We start from the raw sequence: 24691 nt of genomic DNA on the forward strand, positions 1-24691 counted from the left end.
TGGTAGCGTAAGTCCTCCAACTCATTCTGCAATACGTTGCCTTGGCTATTTTTAGCCCTTTGTATTTCCACATGAATTTTACAATCAGTTTCTTCCTCTTCTCCTCAAAACAAAAACCTGGGATTCTGTTTCGTATTACATTGAATCCTTCAGGTCAATTTGAAGAGAACTGACATTTCAATAGCATTGAGTCTTCCAATCCATGAACATGGTATATCTCTGTATTTAGATATGATTTTTCTTTTTTTAAAATTCTCTTAGTAGTGATTTGTAGTTTTCAATATACAGTCTTTTCTCTGTGTCCTCATATGGCAGGAGGGGCAAAGGAGCTCTCTTGGGTCTCTTTTATAAAGGCATTAGTCCCATTCATGAAGGTTTTCATCCTCATGACCTAAGGATCTTCCATAGGCCCTACCTCCAAATAGCATCACATTGGGGATCAGGTTTCAACATATGAATTTTTTTGGGGGACAAACATCCCATCTACAGCACCACCCATCCCATCCTCTAACCCCTTGGAGGACGGTATGGCTGGGGTTATATATGCCTTAAAGAGAAAATGTCTTAAAGACATTATATATAATGTCTTAAAAAAAAGAACAGTTGCGTGTTTAAGGTGAATTTGCTTCCTTTGTTAGGTTTTTGTTTCCCCTGAGTCCCCAAAAGATTTCACTCTGTCCTTTAAAAGGCATTTATTTGTCCATGGGGGAAAGGCAACCATGTGTTTAAGACTCCTCAAGTTTTCACTTGGTCACAGCAGCTCCACATGACTATTACAAGTGTTTCTGATTTATTTTCCTTCATTCTCGGCTCTTTGCTTGGGTCAAGTCTGACCTTTACCAAGAATCAGAAAAATCCCCAGAGAGAAAAAAAATAACTGATTCTTCCCTCTTTGTTATTTTACTTGATCTAGGTTTCACCACTTCTGCAGCTCTCAGATGGTTTCACAATTAAGATCTTTGTAATCTATCTAGATTTTTCTAGTTTTTGCAGTGGGGACATTGGTTTACTACATCCTAGCTCGAAGTTTCTACAACTGTATATTTTATTGACATGTTTTGGTATAAATTCCTGAGTGATTCCTTGTTTGGAGAAAAGCAATTTATTTTGCTGTAGCTTTCGTAGTGCTAGATGATAAAAAAAAAAAAGCTTATTCTTTCATTCCATCAAAAATAAAAAATCCACTGAATTTCTATAAAATTAATAAAATTAAATGCTTTCATTAGATAAAGTTGAGATATCAGTTAGTAATACCAACTTTGATTTAATAGGTAAGTGCTGTGTTTTTTTTTTTTTTTTTTTTTTTTTCTGGTTAAACATAATACCTAGAGATAAATTCTTAGGAAGTGACTAAAAGGAGGCTTAGAAAAAAGTTATCAGATTTATAGGGTCTTTTAAGGTTTATGCTCTTTTTGCTCTATGTCCTTTGGGCCTTCAAGATTATCATCTCTAATGATGGTTCTGTATATTAATGCCAACTTGTTTTCTATTTACCATTACATCTTCTGGGACATTACCATCCTTTTGGAAACATTTGTGACATTAGATTTTGAATTTCTTTGCCTGATATTAATATTAACTGAGTTAGACAAGAAGCAGATTTCCAGCCGTATTTTTGTTGAGGATCATTCTTGCTTCCATTCTTTCCTTTCTATAACCCCCATTGGGATGGGATTAACATTTATTGAACATTTAATATGGCTTCGGATGGGGAGCCTAGAGGGCACAGCTCTTCAGTTTCTCATTTCTCATGACAACCTTATAAGTAGGAATTATCTTCCTCATTTTATAGAAGTAGAAATTGAGCCTCAGGGTCTAGAAGCAGCTTGCTCAGTTATACCTTGAGAGAAGGCTCTCATTTCTGGCAAAATTAAAGTACTTAATTTCTAAGGTATTTTTTTTTATGATTAATTGCATAAAACATATCATAAGGCAATGACGACTGTACTACTTGCTTATTTTCAACCTTCCTTGATGGTATTCTTAGCTGAGACTTTTCTCTACAAGTACAGATACTCTTATGTAGTGCAGAACTCTGCAATCATTACTTTAGCTGATCCATAATTGATGCTTTTCTTTTGAATAGCATTTTAAACATTCTTGGCTTATTGTCATCCACTGTGCCCCTAGAACTCCTGTCTAGACATATTCTTTCTACAAAACTTATCTGTTCTGATGGCTCCCATCTCTTTTCATGGGTGACTTCCTAAGAAACATCTCATCTCTATTTCAGTCCCATGTCGCCAGTGTCCTCATGGGACATCATCTCAACATCCACCCCATAAAGACAACATGGGAACAATCCTTTGAAACCAGTCCCATTTCTGTCAACAGAATAAACATTCCTGGTTTCTGAACTAGAAATCTTAATATCACCTTTCACTATTTCACGTTGAGTATGTGGTTTTTTTTCTTTTTTCTTTTCTTCAAAGCCTTGTTTCTTCCATCCAAATGTTTTCTAGATTCATCTTTTCTGGTCCATTTCTATTGCCACCAGGCATACCCTGACCCTTTCAACTGAGATACCTGCTATGGCTTTCAACTTACTTCCTAACTAGATTCATTCCACCCAAAATAACTTCACTGGTTTCGTTTTGGCTTATACTTCTCTTAGCTTGATTTCTGCCACAGCTTTCTAATGCCTCCCTGCCTTATGTCTTGTCATCAGCTGGTCCATTTTTTCACACAGCCATAGGAGTTTGCCTTTCTAAAGCGCAAAGTTTATTCTGGAGGCAAGTAAGCAAAATAATCAAGTCTAATTCCTTGGCATAGCGTAGAAAGCATTTTATGATCTGTTTCATGATCTATTCCACAGATATGTGAGCACCTGTTCTAAATCAGGCATTGAACAGATGGGTGCCTGCCTGCTTCTACTCCCTTATCTTCGCACACAGGGAGCCTACCATGCTAGTTCCAGGAACGCTGACCAACGTTTCAATGTTCTATATACCATATTCTTTCAGGCTTCCATTAGAGCGACTTACCTTCTTCTCAACTTATCCTTCGTCACTCATTGAAGCTCCCTGTGACCACCCCTGAGGGGTAACCGGGGGCTCCTCTGGGCTTAGTTTCATCAGAACAGTCATGACATCCTATGGCAATCTTCTGTTTACTAGCCCAACTCCCCAAATAACTCATGAGCTCATTGAGCACAACGATCTTGTATCATTCATCTTTGAGTCTCCAGGACCAAGCACACTATCCAGGTCTCTGTTGATGAATGTTTACATGCTACTTCGTCACGTCAATTTACTTCTCAAGAATTCTGGGATCTTTTGGTTGCCTGTTCCCATCATTCAGACAATGACTTGTCCGAATTTTGAGATGCTTTGAAGCTATGACATCTTCATATACATCCAAATAGATTTCTCCATTTTCACTCACAGTGAACACAACTCTTCCCTTTCCTTTTCTTATCTCCCAGGCCGCGTTCCCTTCTAGTTTTGATTCCCCTGCTCTAGGCTCTCAGGCGTCTCTACTTCCTGACCCTGCTCTTATCCAAACCCTATCTGTCTTTCAAGGCCACACTCAAAGGTTGACTTTATTTCGAAGCCCTCTCTGCCTGCTGCATGTCACATTGATGGCTCACTTCTTAGAGACTTGGCTCCAACTTGGTTTGTGTAGTAGAGAGGGGCGCTGAGAATTCTTAGTTCACCCATTATTGAGTATAATGAAGGGTATATACAAAGAGCCCTGAAGTATTCATTGTGATACATAGGACTCAAAACTGAATCTTCAGCTTTGAATACCTGGCTTTTAAGAATAATAGGGAGAGCAAAACTTCTTATGTGATTGACACAGTAGACATGTCAGCTTAACATACCCCCAAAACCAACTCTGATCCCCTCATCTCCGCCAATGGCAAATCCTTTGTGTCTGAAATAAACAGAATGTCCCCAGAATAGGATCCCTTTTCATCCCCTCCCTTATTATTGGTCCAAGATACCATCTTGCCTAGATTATCATCAGTCTCTTAAGAGGTCTCCCTATTCTGCCCTTGTCCCCTGTCTGATTAGCAGCGTGATGGTGGCACTTTGAACTCTCCTCGGAACTCAGCAGCGGCATCCCATTTCACACAAAGTAAAAGCCAAGGCTAGTATGGGGGCCCCCACGACTCTACATGACTTGCCTCCCCGTTCCCTTCATGTACCACCTACTCTCTCTGTTCTAGTTTTTATTTCCTTCATGTTTTCACTCAAGTGTCACTTATTCAGTGAGGATCTCCAGGGCCACTTAGCTAACATTGTAACTCCCTGGCATCTCCTACCTGTTTGCTGTTCCCCCATTTCATACGCAAATAGTAGGCTTTCATTATTTTCCCTGTAACAGTGTATCATGTATTTTAATTTTCTTCCTGTCTTCACAATTATGTTAGCTGCAAGAGGACAGTCATTTTTCTTTGCTCACTGTTCTATCCCCAGTATCTAGAATGGAGTCCAGTACATGGATGTTGCATCATTAGCTTCTGAATGAACAGCAATTGCTTTGTGATTATGAAGCGACTGAGTGCACCGGCCGTCTTTCCATGGTAGCATATCATAATAGGATAAAAGCTGTGGGAACAATTCAATCATCGGCATCCATGACATCATCTGGGACCTTCTTTCAATTTGCATTAAGAAAAAAAACCCTCTCTCCAGATAAGAGTGTGACACCACCATGAAAGACACCAACATGGCTTCCTAACCTCAGTGCCTGCCTGAGATGGAGCACACTGAGCTCACTGCCCTGACCTGGAACTGGACAAAGACTTGAGAGCCAGGACTTGGGGATGGTACCGACTCACTATGTATTTGAACATTTACTTTCCCTGCCCTCCACATGCTAATATTCATTCCAAAAACACCTCTCCGCATATTAGAAGCAACATAAAAATATATTTCTAGTTGAAAATATACTTGATGGCATTAAACATGTTACTCACCACTGTCGATTGCCAGGAAGAGGGCAGTGTACACGCTGTTGTGGACAAATGGGGACTCACGGTCCAGCACAGCCATTGTGTCAACAGTCCCATTGATGGGGTTAATATTCAGCCAGCCTGCTGGATCCTTGTAAACAGAATACCTGAAAAAAAATCCCCAAACAATGTCAGATTATATTTGAAATAGATTCAAGAAATTTTCACTGGGTGCTGGGCACAAACTCCCACACTAGGTGCCAGATAATTCTTAACATAAATCCAAAAACATCATTATAGTTACAGTTGTTTATTCAGAAAGCAACGCTGTCCATCAACTTTGGGCCTGCTCTGTGCTAAGTGTTTTGCCTCCTTTATTCCCGATGACAAGCCTGTGAGGCGGGAACCCTTTATCTGCCCGTCTCTCATGCAGGCAGAATCCGCAGCCCGTCTCCAGAGTCCGAGTCCAGTTTTGTTGCTTTTACACCTTGAATGTATCTCCTATGAAGACCAGGTAGGAGAAGCTGTCATGAAGATACAGGTAGGGCACATGGACATGTGGAGGAAGAAGAAGTCATTACCTCCAATGGAGGGTAGCCCTGGGGATGCGGCATCTAAACTAAGACAGGAGAAGTTGGTGGGATGTTGTCAGAGATGAGAGGACAGACAATTGGGAAGAGAGAACAATACACACTTGACACATGCAACAGAGATATTCACTAGAATGTAAGTTCCATGAGAGCAGGGATATCTGTTCACGATTATGACCCCAGCTCCTAAAACATTGCTTAGCACATATACCACACTCTCTAGACAGTTGCTGAATGAATGAATATTTAGGGATCAGAAGGTAGATGGCTGTGGTTGGAACATAGCTTCTCTAGGGGAAACTGAAAGGAGATGAGTTTGGAGAGACTGATTATTAAGAATCTGAACCACTGTTGTGAGGGGTTTGGATTCTGGATAATGGGAAACCATCCAAGATTTTAAAATGTTATTATTATTTTTTGAGGTGGTTGTAAAAGTCACACCTGCCCATTGTAGGAAATTCTAATAATATCAAAGGGCATAACGTAAGAAATGAAAGTCTTATCTATCAGGGAGACTCACTGAACAGGACTCAGATTTCTTTGAACTGGGTGGCTTGGGTAATGTGGGGACTGTCTCAGCGACTCATTGCTGGAGCTCCAGCCCCGTTAGTACTTAAGCCAGAAAGATGCTTGTCAGTCGTCCACTGTCACTTCACCACCAGTCTTTGAAATAGATACCCTTGAAGAGACAGGAGAACTGCTAGCTCATCAGTCTGGCAAAGATACCTGAATTTCATCATCTCTGCCTCATACTGCCAGTTTTGGTTGAAGACCTGATTTAACCAACAAGATTGCAAGTCTCCAAATGAAGAGTTGGAATTTCCATCTTAGTCCTCAGAGCGGAAAAGACTCCACGTCCTAGTTCTTGGAACCTGTGAATGCTACCTTATATGGCAAAAGCTTTGCAGGTCTAATCAAGTTCAGGATCTTGGGATGGGGAGATTATTTTGGATTATTGGGAGGAGAGGGAGCTCAATGCAATCACTAGTGTCCTTATAACAGGGAAGAAGAGAGAGATTTGAGACACACAGAAGACAAGGCCATGGGACCACGGAGCAGAGATTGGAGTGATGTAGCCACTGGAAGCTGCAAGAGAAAAGAAAGGATTCTCATCTAGGGCCTTCAAAGAGAGTGTCACCCTACTGACACCTTGATTTTGGCCCAGTGTGACTGATTTTGGATTTCTGGCTTCCAGCGCTGGGGAAGAATACATTTCTAGGCTCCAAGTTTGTAGTAATTTGTTACAGTGGCAATAGGCAATTAATGCAGTAGGTATAATATCCTCACTTACAGATAAGGAACCTGAGACAGAAACCACACAGTTACTAAAGTGGTAGAGTCAGGATTTGGGCCCAGGCAGTATGACCCCAGAGCCCTGGTTCTGAACCCCCCTACTAAGCTGCTGCCCAGATAACTTATTGGTGGGTGGTTAGAAGATATTTCCCAAATTTTGAGAAAGAGTTACCTCTGAGGATAGAATTAGGATGAATCTAGAATGGGTTGGATTATTCACGCGCAGGGGAAACTGGGGGTGGTGGGGGGTGGGCTATTCACAATGTGTGGCCAGGTGAATGGGAGCCAGCCCGATTCCTCATCCATGACCTGGAGGTAATCTTCGGGGGTTGCAACATGGTTGGTACCTGAGGGAGGTTGTGGTCACTGAAAGGAGGGCTGGGCAGCCAGGGTCTGAGAAGGGGAGCTGGGGAGTAAGAAACTACCCACCATCAAAGGGAATGGGCATCTGAGCAGCTGCCATCAGCCTTTTGGGAGCAGCTCAGTGCTGCCCCCGGAAGGGCAGGCCTGCACTCAGCATCCCAGCTTGACCATCAGCTAGGGAGCTCCTCTGCCTGCTCCCAGGCTCTGCTGCAGCCTCAGCACCAACCCCGGATGTCTATGGGCTTCCACCAGGCACGGACGGTCCCTATGACACAACAGTCTCATTTTAATTCATAGAGAAGCAGTCTGGTTTCCTATCAATCCCTTGAGAATTTAGGTGCAGTGAACGGACACAAGCACCTCTGTGTGCATGAATCAAATTCAGTGTTTTTCCTGCGAAGTAGAAGAGTCAGACCATGGACTGCAGAATGACACCAGGGACCGGGGACAGGCCTCTGCTAATGCTTCCCAGAAGGCATCGGGTCTGGTCTTTCCTGTAACAGCCTCCGGGGGGAAGCACCCATTAATAATAATAGCATCAACAGCAGCCAGACTTAAATGGAGTGTTTGCTGTGGGCCAGGGACTGTTCTAAGAGCTTCCTGGATCTATGTTTTCAGCCTCCACATCAACCCTGTGAGGCCGCTAATACTGTCATTCCCATTTTACAGATGAGGAAACTGAGAGGATGCTGGACGTTACAGATCTTTTAATTGTTTTAATTTTGTTTCTGTTATGAAACCACAGGCTATAGATTTCTTAGAGCTCACAGAACTTCTATCATTTTAAACCTACTTGTACGAGTATATTTTTAAAAAAGACTTTAAGTAGGATTTTAATTTTGTTTGAAAATGTAGCATTTGACTTTCTGCCAAGGAAAACATAAATAGCATTCCTGTGCAAAAATAAACAAAACAAAACCACAAAACCAAAACAACCCCCAAAACCTCTTCCAAAACACAAAACAAAACTAGGAAGACATCTTTTACCGAGGTCAAGGGCTAATGCATGGCGACGTTAGGATTTGAACCCTGGCCGTCTAGTGCCAGGGCCCTGCTCTTAAACTGTACACGCTGGCTCTGCCCAACCACACATGTTGTCAGCACCACCTGGAGTGACGAGCACAGAATCTGGGGTGTCAAAGACGTGGGTTCTCACTGTGTGACCTTGGACGCGCGACTCCTCAGTGTTTCTGTTTCCCACCCCGGGAGGTGGGACAAACCTAGTGACCTCATGGGGGAGCCGTGAGGGCCAAATGAGCCCGACACAAAGTGTGTGAGGCACCGTGCAGAGCATGGCGAGGGCATGCTGTCATCAGTGCGTCAGGGGCCCACCAGGGCCCGTCCCAGTGTGCGCTCTCTTTATGGGGCCTGCACCATCCCTCTGAATGTTTTGGATTCCCACTCCACGGAGCCCTGGGAAAACAATATTGTGAAGCTAAAGCAGTTGACGGAGAACAGATGGAGAAAATGAATGCAGTTCATTTTCCCACATTCCCTTGCTGCCTCAATGATCATTTCCATATTCTTAAAAACAGAAGAAATGTAGCAGTCCTGAGAATGAACTTCTTTAAAAACACCCGTCTTTCATTCTGATCGCAACCTATGCATCCACCCGCCGACTCCTACTGTCTTTTAAGACCTGGCTGAAATGCCGCCTCTTGGTCACCCTGTAGGAGTTGCCCAGTTAGAATTACTCACTTCCTCCTCTAGGTCCTGGCTGGGCGCGTGCATAGATTACAATGCCTGTTGGAGCATAAGATGGGCCCTTGTAGGTCTGCTGCCTTCCCCAAACTCTAAGCTCCTTAATGTCAGGAAGAGGGGTAAGCTGGGTAAGCTCCTCGGTGCATATTGTGCCTGGCTCTGTGCTAAACACTTCAGCAGCACATGGATGTTTGTGGTTCACACCAACCAGATGAAGTTGGGGTCATCCCTGCTTTAAAGATGTGATAATAACCAAGATTCAGAGAAGGGTAGCAACTTGCCCAAAGCAGCACAGATAAGAAGTGGTAGAGCTGGGACTCAGAACAGGTATGCCAGCTTTCAGGCATGTGTGGAACGCCAATCACGATACAGTCTGTTCCTTATGCACAAGTCCAGGGGCCACTGTTGGCCATTCTGCATTCCTGGGGCCAAGTCGAATGCCTGGCACACAGTGGCTGCCCAGGATATGTTATAGCATCCTTTCTCTTTCAGTTGCCACAATCACGGAAACAGAAAATGCGAGGAAAGGGAACATTTGTTTCCCATCTTATCGGGGAACAAGTTCACTCTTGATTGAGGAGTGATTTGTGGCAATTTAACATATTGGAAATAATGAAAAATTTAAATGGATCGTATTTTATTCTCTGATTACTCAACGCAGAGTCCTAGAATATAAATATAAAACTGAATTAAATAATCCAGGCTTTCAAGTTGGCAAAGAAACAATGCTCTTTGTTTCTCCCTCTGTCATGTTTTTGGTCTCACATTGCTCCAGTTTTGCAGTACAATGAATGCGTTTGGTTCTTTTCTTACAAAAGGAGTCGTTATGTGCATTAAAAAGCTCACAGGCATTACCTCAGAAGCTGTCCCCTAACAACGCATTGCATGCCCGGGAAAGCCAGGGCTTCAGGGTTTTTACAGCATAGCTCTCACTGTTTTCTTTCTTAAAGAATAATCAAGTATCCATTGTTGTGCTAGTTAATTGTGTCTTCACAGGGCCCTTTAATTTTGCTTCCCTCTGTTAGTTTGTTTTATTTGGGGCCTCTTCCCATCAGAGACCTTGGGGAGGCATGCTGGTGTCCTAGATTTCCTTGATGGCAGCTTGCTACTTCTACTCAGAATCGCAGCCACAGACTGAGCAGGACACGGGACAGTCCATTTACTGAGCACTCCCAAGTGTCCAGGCGCTGGGTGACACTGTGCTCATGCAATCCAAACTAAGAGCTGGGCGGGAGACCTGGGCTGTAGGTATTATCCTCCCCAGCCTCGGAGCTTTCTACCCTAGCAGGGAGAACATCTCAAGACCACCACCAACCAGCCTGTTCTTCCTCCACTTCCTGGCTGATGGGCCCTTTTGTCAGATCAGCCCTTTTGACCAACTGGCTTGGCACTCTATGTAAATTTCTGACATTTTCAGGGCTGTCTTTTTAATACACCGTTCGGTGTAAAAATATCAGCGTGCAGGATGTTTTCTGTGCTTCTAGGCCTGAAAAATGCATATGCCTTATTAAATTGGAATTTCCAGGCAATTTATCTATAATGTGAACTTTGCTTGTTACAGGGGAAGAAAAACCAAATTAAAAACAGGACTCATTTCGGTTTGTAATGTAGCTTCACAGGAGCTGCTTGAGAGCTTGCCAGAGCTTTGGCTGCCTTGGAAATCAGTGCCTGAAGAAGCAGGGCAGGCTGATTAGCAGAATCAGGCAGTGTGGGGTGGGGGGCACATAATCAGGCTGGGGCCCTGCACCCCTCCTGGAAGCGGGCTGACTGTCAGCGGGGACCCAGCGGAGCGGGCGGGAAACTGCCAGGAGAGAGGCCAGGGCTATGTGTTGACTGGGGAGAACTTCCAGGGCCAGAGTCTGCTGGGCTCCACCTTCACCGGGCCCTGGTAGTGGAGAGGAGCAGGAGGAGGCGGAAAGGTTTGACGCGTCCCTTCTGCACGCTTCTTAGGTTCACTTTCTGTGATGTGGGGGACCCATGTTTGTTCAACACAGATACTCAAACCACATGGGCTAGCATAGCCTTATTTTAGATTTCAAATATTACAAAGTAATACAGTGCTATTAGAGCAGGAATAGCCAAGCGGATCAAGGCCGTATAATAGAGCACTAGAAACCAGCAAGTTATAGGTAGACAGAGATATCTAATATTACATATCAAACATATACAACATACAATATATAATATATATGAACATACACATATATTAGCTAGACATCCTTCGATCTATTTATCTACCCAGATAGAGTTTTAGATATAATTAGAAATATGTATATCCACATATGTTTGAAAATTTACTATTTGATATAGAGGGCATGTTGGAGTGTTTGAGAAAGCTAGACCTTTCAGTAAATTGTGTTGACTCATTATCCATTTGGAAAATAATAAGTTGGGTGTCTTTCTGATGTCTTCTGATCCCTGGGCATGTTAGAATATACGTAAATGCACAAGGAGAGGTCTGGGTGTCTATTCACTAGCTGGTAGCATGGACTACCTTGGGGAGTAGATTTGGGTTGGGGTTGGTTCAAGAGCCCTAGACTTCATAGATATACTACTGTAAGGGAAGATCTGGGGCTAGAAAAACTGTCAACAAAACAAAGAGGCAACCAACTGAATGGGAGAAGATATTTGCAAACAACACCTCTGATAAGGGGCTAATATCCAAAATAGGTAAAGAACTCATATAACTAAAGAACAAAAAAACAAACAATCCAATTAAAAAATGGGCAGAGGACCTGAACAGATACTTCTCCCAAGAAGACATACAAACAGCTGACAGATATATGAAAAAATACTCAGCTTCACTAGGTATTAGGGAAATGCGAATCAAAACCACAATGAGATACCACCTCACACTTGTTCGAATGGCTATTATCAACAAGACAAGAAATAACAAGTGTTGGAGAGGTTATGGAGAAAAAGGAACCCTCATACACTGCTGGTGGGAATGTAAACTGGTACAGCCACTATGGAAAACAGTATGGAGGTTCCTCAAAAGTTAAGAATAAAATTACCATATGACCCAGTAATCCTTCTTGTTTGTATCTATCCAAAAAATCTGAAAACATTTATCACTAAAGATATATGTACCCCTATGTTCATTACAGTGTTATTTACAGTGGCCGAGACATGGAAACAAGCAAAGAGTCCCTGGATAGATGACTGGATAAAGAAAATGTGGTACATATATACAATGAAATACTACTCAGCTGTAAGAAAAGATGACATAGTATCATTTGCGACAACATGGATGGATCTTGAGATTATAATGCTACGCGAAATAAGTCAGACAGAAAAAGTTGAGAACCATATGATTTCACGCATATGTGGGATATAAAACTGAAAGCAACAAATGAACAAGACGAACAAATAAGCAAAAACTCGTAGCTACAGACAACAGTTTGGTGGTTACCAGAGGGAAAGGGGGAGGGGGAAGTAGAGGTGGGTAAAGGGGATCAAATATATGGTGATGGAAGGAGATTTGACTTTGGATGGTGAACACATAACATATAGATGATATATAATAAGAATAAAATTACCGTATGACCCAGTAATCCCTCTTTTTTGTATCTATCCAAAAAAATCTGCAAACATTTATCAGTAAAGATATATGTACCCCTATGTTCATTACAGTGCTACACTTTAAACCTATATAATTGTACACTTTAAACCTATATAATTTTATTAACTAATGTCATCCCAATAAATTTAATAAAAAATAAAATAAAACTGAAAGCAAAAAAACACACAAAACACAAAAAACAAAAAACGGAAAAAATAGAGCATATGCCAATCGGGGAACCATTAGAAATATCCTGGCTGATGTCCGTATTGTAGGAAGGGTTGGTTTCTTTGGACCAATGCATGAGCCTAACTGCAGCTCATTTTCAAAGAGGAGTCAGTAAAGATGGGAAAGACTATGAGAGGCTAGAAAATGAAAACGAAGAAAAGAGAAATGCAGAGTGACTTTATATTCCCACTGAAGGAATATTGCCACAGAAGGAAGCAAACAACCCTGTAAAACGATAGGAAAGAAAGGAAACAGCAAGCGTACACTCAGCTCTCCACTTCAGTCCAGCCCAAAAGGCCCCCTGTGTTAGATGAAATACCTGCATGGGTAATTAAAAACCATCACTTTATTTAAAAACAGAATTAGAAAGTTATAGAATTCCCCGCGGAAGGAAACAAACTGTTTTAAAACAGTGTGTGTAGCTATGGCTCTGAGTAGAAAAGAAAGGATGCATTCCAAATCTTCTGACAAAACTACAGAAGAGATTGAAGGACCAGTACATTCCAGAATCCTAGTTCAGTTAGACAGCCACAGCCCACCACAGGGCTTATGGAGAGACCAGAGGCTATATCCTCTTCTCCCAGGGAAACAAAGCGAAAAAAGTCATCTCAGTAATATGAAGGACTTCCCAGAGACGGGAAGATGCCACAACCAGCAGACATGGATGAGGAGAGGTGCCCAGTGAGTGGCCTCGGCAGGACCTCTTAGGTCGGGGAGATTGGGACAGAGCTGGCCTAGCCTAGTGTGGGGCTATGGGCTTCCGTGGCTCACTAACAGCTGGGGACAGGGGAGGAGCTCTTGCCACCTCTGGAGCCTTCCTTGGACACCACCCCCACCCTTGGCATCCCAGAGTCCCTGGTGATCCTCTTGCATGGGGCCCTACCAGATTACAATTCTGACCCTCACTCTCTCATGGCAGCTGCCTTCTTCTGATGGCACATGGACCGAGGCTGGTTTGGTTCCCTCCAGACATTCTGACTCCTACTAAGAAAATAAGCAATGCACAGCCATATCTAAGGAGGTCACCTCCACCCCTGCAGGGGACCAAGATAGGTTTGGTGTGAGTCCATTATCTCTGGCCTGTTGTAGGAAGTAGGAGGTGAGATCACCAGGGATCGTTGTTTTGCTTGGACCTGACTGTGCTTCTGTTCTGCTAGCTACACTCCATTCTGCGAAGAGCATCCACGGCGATTGTTCTCAATTTTACACGCTGTGTGAGTCCCTGCTTAGACTCCTCCAATGACTTCTCTTTGGGCATAAAATAAAATCTAAGCTTCGGATCATGGTCTCCAAGGCCCTGTCTAACTCTCCACCCTTATTTCCTGCCTCTTCCCTCACCCTCCCTAAGCTGTAGACACAGGGGCCTTCCTTTTGTTCCTGGAAAATAACCAGATTCATTCCAGTCCCAAGACTTCCCCATTTGCCTCACAGAGTGTAGTCTCCTTAGATTTCCTCATGTGTGTCTTATCATGGAGATCTCAGCCCAAACACTGGGGGCTCTATGTTTCCTATAGAGACCAGTGCCCAACGCCCCATCTGAAGTCAGCCTCCAACCTCAGCCAGCTTCCCAACTTAGAACGTGAGCTCCTTGGGACAGTGACCTCATCTGTCTTATTCACCCCCTCCTCCCCATCCCCAGTGCCTAGAAGAGTGTCTGGCACACTGAGCAGGTACTCAGTTGTTGGATGAATGAGTGAGTGAGTGAGTGAGTGAGTGAGAGAAAGCACAAGCCTTCTTCAACATGCTTTGACTGACCCATATCCTGGGTGAACCCAGAATTCTACAGAATTTTGTCCTGAGGTGCCATCCATCCCTTCCCCATGGGTAGCTCTGTCTCTCAAAGGTCTACTAGATCACCTCTCTCTCTCTCTCTCTCTCTCTCTCTCTCTCTCTCTCTCTCTCGTTACAGCCAGACTCCCACCTAAATCCTACTCCAGACATCTCTTCAGTGGTCTCAGACCTCATACACGCTGCCAACGAGGGGCTTATTTAGATGAATCTGTGTGTCAGGGGTCCCGAAGACCACCCCCAGGTTCAGTGACTTGCTAGGAGGACCTACAAGGACTCAGCATGGAGTTGTACTCACGGCTAAGATTTATTACAGGGAGAGGATGCAGAGCAAGACCAGAGCAGGGAACAGCGTGAGGTAAAGTCCAGGGGACAAGGCACCAGCTTCCAGGCTCCTCTCCTGGAGGAGTCACACAGGATGGACGTAATTCCCCAGGAATGAGTTGTGATGACACTGTCTACGAGGGAAACTCCTTAGGGACTCAGGGCCCAGGTTTTTAGTGAGGATTGGTTGCATAGGCATCTTCCATGTGGCATGCAGCAAAATTCCTGACTTCCAGAAGGAAAGCACGTATTCAGCATAAGCCATATTTGTTTGTACAAACGCTTTAGGCACAGTGAGCCACTCTTATCAGTTAGGGTGGTGGGAACCCTCCAGAAATCCAGACATCAGCCAAGGGCCAACCTTGCAAGCAAGGCCTTTCCAGGGACAGCAGTCTCAGGCCTGCTATGTTAACTCTTTTCTGCCTGGTCTGTGATCAGAGCAAGGAAGCCAGTGGATCAAATGAAATTCTACTTATTTTTAGAAATCATTCCATTCCTGTTTCTCCTAAAACCTTTCTAACTCTAGAGACCACATGTTAAAACCCTTGAGGAAGCTGGAAATCATAAAAGGACAAGGTGGCAGCTGGTTTCTACCCCTGTCACGCTTACCTAAGGACACGACTTGGTTAGGCCTTTTGTGCTTATTGCAGAAAATTCACGCAATATAGATAAGCATGCAAAAGAAAATTAAAATCACCCTCATCTACCTCCAGAGATAAGTACTATTAAAGTTTTAATCTAGAGGCTTCTAGCCTATGTACAGATGCAGAGGGTGCCAAAAACACGTATACACATTTTAAGAAAGGAAAAAAGCTATTAAAATTACACTGATAGTAACCACTTCTTGTAATTGCAGAAGTCAAACGTGACTCGTATTCGTCTTTTCGTTATCGGTGTATATCGAGTATGACAATTTTAATACAGTTTTTTTCCTTTCCTAAAATGTGTATACATTTTTTGGCACTCCCTGTCTATATGTGCACACGTCTAAGTGTTTGGTGTGGCCATAGTGCCCACTCACTCATTTTGTATAAATGTTTACTGAGGGTCTCATGTGCCAGGCACGGAGAGCTGTGTTGAGTGGATTCATGCAGCACTGGATTCCCTGCTTTGTTGGAACCTATGCTCTCGCAGGGGGAGAGAATACCAATCAGTAGCTGCACAAATGGTTATTTAATTACACTTGTGATGAGGACTGTGAAGGCAGTTTCCCTCATGTAACACACCGTGTGCAGGGAAAGCTTTTCTGTTTTCAGTACTTACTTTCTGCTGTTGTATCTAGAGCTGGAAGCACACGTTCATTGATCACTGAGGAGGTGCCACGTGAGGTATGTACATTATTGTGTGTCATCGCCCCGCCAACCTGGGCGGTAGATCTTATCACCCCCATTTTACAGATGAGGAAACAGAGGCTCAGAGTGGGCCAGTAGCTGGCCCAAGTCATACGGCTTTTCAGCAGCAGACTTGTGGTTTCGATGCAGATCTCTTTGTCTCCTAAACATAGTCTCTATTTTTTATTTGCCTTGAAGTAGCCCATGGAGGTTGGTAATTTTCCTGTGCTATCGGTTCTCCCATTTTGGTGTTTTATCAGAGTTACCCAGCTTGTTGAGTATGAGATTTTCATTTTTACCAAGTCCTCCAGGTGGTCTGGTGCACCAAAGCTTGAGATCCTCCATTCTACCCATAATGATTAAACTTGGACCTGAAACCATGGGGCTATGTCCTCTGTGGCTGGGTTTACAGATAACTCAGGAATACAGGATTAGAACCGACAGACTGGTAACAGTTTCTAAAAAAACCCCAGACTATTAAATTGCTGTAACACTTCCTTAAAAATCACATGTCTGTTAATAAAAAATCATACACATTTGAGAAAGGTTTAACATCAGATAGCTCATGTGTATGAATTTAATATCTTCCTCATTAGAAATTCTCAGAAAATATCGATGTAAGCTGTTCTTTTATTGGAAGGCTCATATCAACAACTTCTAAGTCAAACTTAGAGACGTAGCACTGGGACAAATTACTCCATCGTGATGGAGATGGCAGTAATACCTGAGGTCTGAGAATCATTTACGCTAAAAAACAGTCACCCTTAGTCACATGCTGTTTTTGCTAGTGGAAGAGAAAGAGGTGGAGCTCGGGGACCCTATCCTGCTGCTGACTGCACGTGAGTAGCATGAATCAGGGGTGCGCCTGCACAAAAAAACCCCGTCCTGCCAACCCTAGACCTGTTCTTCAGTTGTGTGAGCCCTGTGTGCACCAAGCCCTCCCTGGGAAACAGAGGAGACCTGACATTTCCCAGGCACTGGCTACTTGCTAGTGATCTTAACATCATCTCTAAACATCCTCCCGTCACCTGTTCCCAGCCAGGCAAGTCGGCTCCTGGCTTCTCCCAGCAAAGGTCACGCCTGCCGTCTTGTTTGAGACCATTAATCCTTTGTTGTCATTTACCGCAGGTCTCCTTACAATGACTGCAATAGGACCTGTTTGCGCATGCGACAGGACTTGGCTGTGAGCAGGCTCTTTCTAGTTTGGGTTTCATCCCCCTTTGGCAAACTCATTTCCAAAGGTGATTTACAAAGTCTCCCATCCTGCCTTTGAAATCCACACAAGTGGGCAGTTAGTAAGAAGAGGAGGTAAAGTCCTCACATCGTTGCTTACAGTTGTCTTTATAGGTTCTCTCTTGATTGCCTTTGGCCAAATGGATCGCAAAGAAATACAGGGAAATGTAGAAAAACAGATTCAACATGTAAAGCCACGAATTTAACAGTATCAGGAAAGTCGGGAAACCGGGACCCCAATAAAGTAACCAAATATGTGGCTCTTTTCAGTAACAGGCTGGGACTTCAAAAACTCTCAGGTTTGTGAAATCCAGGCGTGCACTTGTCAACTCTACATGAGAACATGAGTTGATACCTGCAGTGTTGGTGAAAGCATTAAACAGATGCTTTAAAAATGCAACCACAAATGCACTCAGAAAGGATCGGGATGACCTGGAATTTGGTACAAGCTGGTAGATGTCAGCTTTCCTTGGTGTGACACTGTTCGTCCATTGGTTCACTTATTGGCTCATTCCATAAAGATTCACCTTGCTTTTCACTGTTCCTGGGTCCAAGAATGTAAATACGAATAAGACCTGCAAGGACTGCCCCTCATCTGAATATTCCACTGGCGACATTGTGTCTATAATTGTTTCTAACATCCCACACTCTGCTTAACCCTGGTCGGCACACTTAGGTGAGGCAGCCTCTCAGTGACTAGAACCATCCAAATACAGCGTGAATGCCGCCCAGAGTACAACTGTCAACCTTCTAAAATATACGAAGTGCCAGGAGGAGGTGGCTCAAAGTGACGATGAAACAGTGCAGGGACCTAAGTGAAGTAGGACGCGTGAGGATGCAGCAGAGAGAAGCTAGTCAATGGCGGAAGAAAAGAGAGGATGGTGAGTTTACAGAGGCCTCAAAAAAACCTTTACTTGAGGAGCAAAGGACTAGGAGAGGCCCTTTGGAAGACAGACAAGGCCCTGGGATGGCTTGGAAGGACGCCGCTTTGTAAATGTGCCGCCCAAGTTCAGTGTGAAGTGTGGTGAGTACGGCCACCAGGTGTTGTTGGGAAGTTACGTCAAAAGTAAAACAATCCCTGTTCATCCACGCTCACTCTGAGATGAGCTTATGGTTGTGGTTCTAACAAACTTATAAACAAACTTATTTCCATCACTTATTCTTTCCAAAATAAGATCTCAATCAAATTTGTTTGTTTTGAGTCAGATTTTGGTCCCCACTTTAAATTGACTCATTGTCAAGTGGCCCTTTTCTGCTCCCTGTGTTCTCTAGGTAAGGGTTTTGGTGGTCCCGGTTCTTGAAGGATTTATGACTTGGAGAACATGAACTGGACAAAAGGAGGGGGAAAAGACTTTGGGGGTTCTGAGCCCCCAAGCTGAGAGGTGCCCTGGGAAATTATTCCAGGTCCACACGCCTCCACCTAAGGATGCTGGACACCTTGACTCATCACCGGCCAAAAAACATTCCCAGGAGAAAAAAGATACCTGCTCAATCCAACTCTAGAGAATCTGGAAAATCTCAACAGGTTTGAAAATAGTTAAAACTAAATGTATGGTCCCCAGTGCCAGCCTCCCCTCGGCTCTCGAACAAACCTCTTCTGTTTTGGGGCATTGGCAATATTCTACTGTCTTATCAGTCTTATCTAAGGAGATTCTCACTTTACTATTCCAGCAGGTGACATTTAGGCCATGTGATGGGGAGAGTTTTCAGTGGCTGCTCATGGACCTGTCCTTAACATTCCTAGGGCCCAGGCAGGGGCAGATATGGAAAACCCACATCCCATGGATCTAATTAGTTAAGAGTTTCAGTTAAGCCTTGCCCAGCCCCATGTCACCCAGGGGCCTGCAGCCTGCTCCCCAGGGATCACACTCATGTCCCCACGGAGGCTGATGGGGCCCTGCTGCCCTTGGGCCACCTTTTGTCAGCTCAAGGTGGAAGCTGGACCTGGGCCCAGGATCCCTGGCTGGTGAGTGTGGAAGCAGGATTTCCAGGGTATAAGGGTCTCCTTTAATGCCATCACATAAGCAAGGAGCGGGACAGGGTACAGTATCGAGGGGCCTGGGCTCTCTAGTCCCCCACTTTGGGAGACTTGGGGTGACCAACTTTCAACCAAAGCCTCTCTTTCTCTGGTTTCCAGGACAGAGGCTGGGTACCGTCCTTGCTCTGCATGCACTTGCTTTTAGCCAAGGTCCTCTGGCTTGTGAGGTCATCATTTGCCTGCCCATTATTCCCGTTTGGTCAGTCGATTCCCAAACTGTAATAACACTTTATTACAGACAAGGCTGAGAAGCAAAATAAAATAGTCTTGGTGTTTCAGAGCTTGGGATGGACTAGGCCCTCTCCACCCAGGTCTCAGGACAGTACGGCTTGTGGGTCAAGTTCAGCTTTTGTCCACTCAAGCCAGTGGCGTGGTGGTGTCTAGGCCAGGGGCTCAGTTTTCCAGGGTGGGTTGTCTCGAAGAAACATGCTCTTTGGGAGAGCAAACTGGAGTGTCAGAAGACCGGTGTGAGAGTTAATCAACCCCTCTGCATTTGTTCTTGGAGTTTATTTTTATTGGGTGATTAATTGACATGCCATGGCCTTTGCTCCAGCACCTGGGTCTTTGAGCCCAGCTTAGACCAGGCTGGGCAGAGGTATCGGCGCTTTCGAGAAGTCGATAAATGAGGCCAGCTGCCACAGGGACCACAGTGAGATAGATGGCTAAGCCTTACATGACGCCTTGAAGGTCAGTGAACACGACCTGGCAAGCTGCCATGGAAGAGGTTCTTCCAGGCAGCTGTGCTTGGCTTAGGTGATGGACGGGCCTTCTTCCTCCGCTGGGGTCCGAGCAGCAAGCAATCTGCAAACACTGTTCTTTACAGAGGCGGAGCTATGGGGAATGCTACAGGGTTCTTGGGAGCTGAGCGAGTCTGGGCTTCACAGGGAGAGACCTCACTCGGCAGCACATTTCCCATGTCCTTGCTGTGACTCACAAGTTACAGGAGCCACCCCCCAGACACGTGATTCTGCTGGCTACACGGTGGGAGCGAGTTGGCAGGTTATTCCTGAGTGCTCTGGGAGACAGGGCACTCAGAGGCACACAGGCGCAGCTCTGGGTGTTGACGTTATACATTCCCTTGATATATAGTTTTTGAACCCCTGCTATGTGCCCAGTGCTCTGCCAGGGTCCGGGAAGATCGCAGTGAACAAGGCAGAAAGCTCCCTCCTGACACTTCCCTTCACCAAGGGCATTTAGTAGCTGATCTTGTACTTTGTATACGAGGCGGGCAATGCCCAGGGGAGGGACTGTCTTCCTCTCTCCTTCTATGCAGTGAGACTAGTCACAAGTCTGCCCTGTCATAGGCCTTAGATAAGGGTGGGCGAACAGAACAGATAGGTGAGGAAACGAGCAAATGTATATATAATGTGTGTGTATGGTGCATGGTATAAATACCAGATATATGGTGGGTATGTGGGTGTATACCGAAACGTATTTGTATAATATGATATATAACATTGTCTGTGGTATATATACACATATACAACATAGTCATTACATACTTATCATGGATTGAATGTTTGTTACCCCCTGCTCCCAATTCATACGGTGAAGCCCTAGCCTCCAGTGTGGCTGTATTGGGAGATGAGTCTTCTAAGGAAGTAATAAAAGTTAAATGAGTTTACAAGGGTGGAGTACTGTTCTGATAGAATTAGTGTTTTTATAAGAAGAGACATCAGAGAGCTCTCTCTCTCTCTCTCTCTCTCTCTCTCTCTGTCTCTGTCTCTGTCTCTGTCTCTCTTCCTCTGCATTCATGCACTGAGGATGGAAAGGCTCTGTGAGGACACAGGGAGAAGGTGGCCATCTGCAAGCCAGGAAACGTGCTCTCACCAGAAGCTGAATTGGCCAGAACCTCAATCATGGACTTTCAGTTTCTAGAACTGTGAGAAATACATTTCTCACAGTTTAAGCCTCCCGTCTTTGGAATTTTGTTCTGGCAGCCCTAGCAAACTGATACAATACAATACTATAGAACAATTAGGCTGGATCATGAAGTTGCCATTTTACTGGTCAAAACCCGTCAAATGTAAGCCATTTCATATGACCTAATCTAATACATACATGTCTATAGAATACAAGTGACATGTCATAATTGTGTGTTTTCCTCCTCCTGGACAGAGATCTTTGAGGGTCAGGAAACACACCTTATTTATCTTTGCTTTCTCTTCTCCCCAGGCATCCACTGGCATTTGGTAAACATTGGTGGCTGAGGAGAAAATCACTAAGATGAGCTTTTTGAATTCCCACTGCAATGGAAGCCTTAATATAGCTTATATCAAGGCTAGTTCACTCATTAAAAATAATTACCTGGCACACATTGACAGGAGCTATTGAACTGTTCACGAAGACCTTTTTACTTCATAGGAACTCAAATTAAACGTATCTTCACAACACACACTCACACCACTCACAGCCCAGTGACATCCAACCTTCTCGAGTCACACACGCAGGCTTGCAGGGCTAGTGGGGGAGAATAGGCACCTTCTCCCCAAGCTCCTGCGAGTGTACCAATGCCTTAAACCCCGAAGTCAAGGATGGGCTCCTTGCAGACAGTGAATGGGGTGCGGTTCCAACACCGGTCCAGTATCCGGATCCCCTTTTCATGGACCACGCCTGCCTCCCACCGCCCATGGCGTCTGAGCACGTGATGGAGCACACAGGGCTCCTATTCCTGGGAGCAGCTGTGCTCCGGAGACAGTCACCTTTCTAAGACGCTTTTGATGCACAAGACAAAAAGAAAAACCCTTCCTTCAGGCACTTTCCAATTCTTCCCTCTAAATGCATGAGGCAAAAAATAATTAAACCCTTGAACCAACTTCCCCCACCCTCAAAGTAGGCAAATTAGCAGATAGTAGGAAAAGGCTGCTGTCTCCCGAAGACATTTAGGTCACTCCCTGGCTCTCCCTGCATCAATTGTCGAGCCAGGTTGCCAATTTGTCCCTTAAAGAGATTTGTCATATCTTGAACACATGCTTTCTTGAATAAGCGATTCTAAGCCTTCTTTGTCCTTTGAACATAATTTTGTCTTTCAAAGCCTCTAAGGTCAATTTATTAACACGTTTGGCTTTTTAGATTGCCTGTAGTGACATTGCATTTTGCGAAACTGAATCTGTTTTCTTCTCAACATGGGGAGGTTGGAAGTTGCTCCCTTGAGAACCCATCGCAAGGTGGTGATCCCGGGATAGATGGGCAGGTTTGTGATAAAGCCAATAGAATAAATGGTAAAATCTAGGTGATGGTAAATGGGTGCTCGCTGTAGAATTCTTTCAACACTTCTGTTCGTTTGAAAATGCCATACAGTTGAGAAAAAAATGAATATGTCTTTTCTCCACACACTAAGCAGCTTCCGTTCCCACATTCATGTCTTTCTACTAAAGGACCAAGAACTGTTTAGAAGATCACATATTGTATGACTCTGTTGCTATGTAATATCCAGACTAGGAAAATCCATAGAGACAGAAAGTCTATTAGTAGATGCCTGTGGAAGGAGTGTGGGGAACGGAGGGGATGCCTAAGGGAACAGGGTTCCTTTTCAGGATGACGAAAATGTTCTAAAACTACTAGTGGTGATGCTTTCACAACTCTGTGAATATACTGAAAACCATTGCACTGTATGTTTTAAATGGGTGGATGGGAAGGCATGTTACATTATGTCTCAATAAAGCTGTTAGATATAAGAAAAATACCTTCAAGGAAGTGAGTTTGCCAAGATTTCCACGGTTATTAAAGCAAAACCAAATCAAACAAGTCAAAAGCCAAACACCCTTCCCAGGATGCTCTTCAGAATATTCTACTATTGAATTGCAGAGGGCCTAAAAATGACAGAGGTATTTTGATTTTCTTTCATTTTTGCCTGCTTGACATATAAGGTCAGACAATTAAGTTCGCAAACTCATCCTAGATAAAGTGCTACATACCTCATTGCTGAATATCACTACGGTCACCTTCGAAATACTCCCCTTGGGAAGCTATGTACCAATGCCAGTGCTTAGTCCACCCTTCGAAGCAATTTTGGAACTCTTTTTTTGGAATGGCCATCAGAGCTGTCGTCGTATTACCCTTGATGTCCTGAATGTCATCAAAATATCTTTCTTTCAATATTTCCTTTATTTTCAGGTAAAGAAAGAAGTCAGTGGGGGCCAGGTCAGGTGAGCAGGGAGCGTGTTCCAATACAGTTATTTGTTTACTGGCTAAAAACTCCCTCGCAGACAGTGCCGTGTGAGCTGGTGCATTGTCGTGAAGCAAGAGCCATGGATTTTTGGCGAAAAGTTCAGTTCATCTAAGTTTTCCACGCAGCCTTTCCAGCACTTCCAAATAGTAAACTTGGTTAACTGTTTGTCCAGTTGGTACAAATTCATAATGAATAATCCCTCTGATATCAAAAAAACGTGAGCAACATTGTTGTAACAAGTTCGCAAACTTAATTGTCTGAACGCGTATGCTGAACCAAACAAAGAACTCTCTGAGTCTCATCTACCAGATGTTTATTCATAGACGTAATGACTGCAGAAGAAGGGGCCAAGGTCTATACTCGCCTGGTCAATGATGAATGAATGAATAATGGATGAGCAAGCGAACAAACACCTTACTCTCTGCTTGGCCTTTCCTATCCACACACTCTGTTGTCTTTGGATGAATGTTTCCCTTCTTGTTCTCTGCTAAGGTTACAGCTATTTCTTCATGCTGTTGAGGGCCCTTATTTCTTCCAAACTGAAACAGAAGCCCTGGTCCTGTCACACGCCTGGCCCGTGACATTACTTTCACTCTTGGACTTGATTTCCCCATCGCTAAAACAAAGGACATGTGAAATGATTGCCTCTAGTTTCCTTCTGCATCTAGTAAATTATGACAGTCTTTACCAAAGTGATTGTTACTCATAGATGAGAACAAAGTTGTAAAATTATTCCTGGTGGGAAGATTCAAACCAAAGTTCTCGTGGTTTTCTTTCCACATGCCACGTAACATTTTACAATATAGTGTAAGTGCAGAAAGGGAAAAGACAGACGTTAAAGGTGAGAAAAATAAACAGCCGGAAAGAATGCCTATATAAATTACTCCCTCTAACCTCTGATGGATAATTTTTTTTTTAAAGCAAGATCATGAGAAATAGATTTATGTCCCCAGATCCAATGCAAATGCAGGATTTGTACAATAACCATTTATCAGCTCCCAAAGAACTGATTTATGGCCCAACCACCCTACTTTGTATTCTGACGGTCTCAGAAAGTTAACTGACAACACAGAGAGAAATATCCTCTGACTCATTGTGGATGATGGGTTATAAATGAGCACAACTTGATTTTCTGCTCTGGAAAATCAGTGTTTTGAAACTCATTAGAA

General features: G+C 43.9%; 1 protein-coding gene across 1 annotated transcript in view; it reads right to left on the reverse strand.

The window, feature by feature from the left end:
- Positions 1 to 24691, reverse strand: part of CDH13 (cadherin 13) — a 984505-nt gene that overhangs the window by 21765 nt on the left and 938049 nt on the right. Inside the window, exon 11 of the mRNA XM_019743731.2 lies at positions 4925 to 5067. Within this exon, the coding sequence (XP_019599290.2) occupies positions 4925 to 5067 (143 nt within the window). The remainder of the gene's footprint in view (positions 1 to 4924; positions 5068 to 24691) is intronic.

The sequence above is a fragment of the Rhinolophus sinicus genome, linkage group LG11 (assembly GCF_036562045.2).
Source record: "Rhinolophus sinicus isolate RSC01 linkage group LG11, ASM3656204v1, whole genome shotgun sequence".
Taxonomy (NCBI): Eukaryota; Metazoa; Chordata; class Mammalia; order Chiroptera; family Rhinolophidae; genus Rhinolophus; species Rhinolophus sinicus.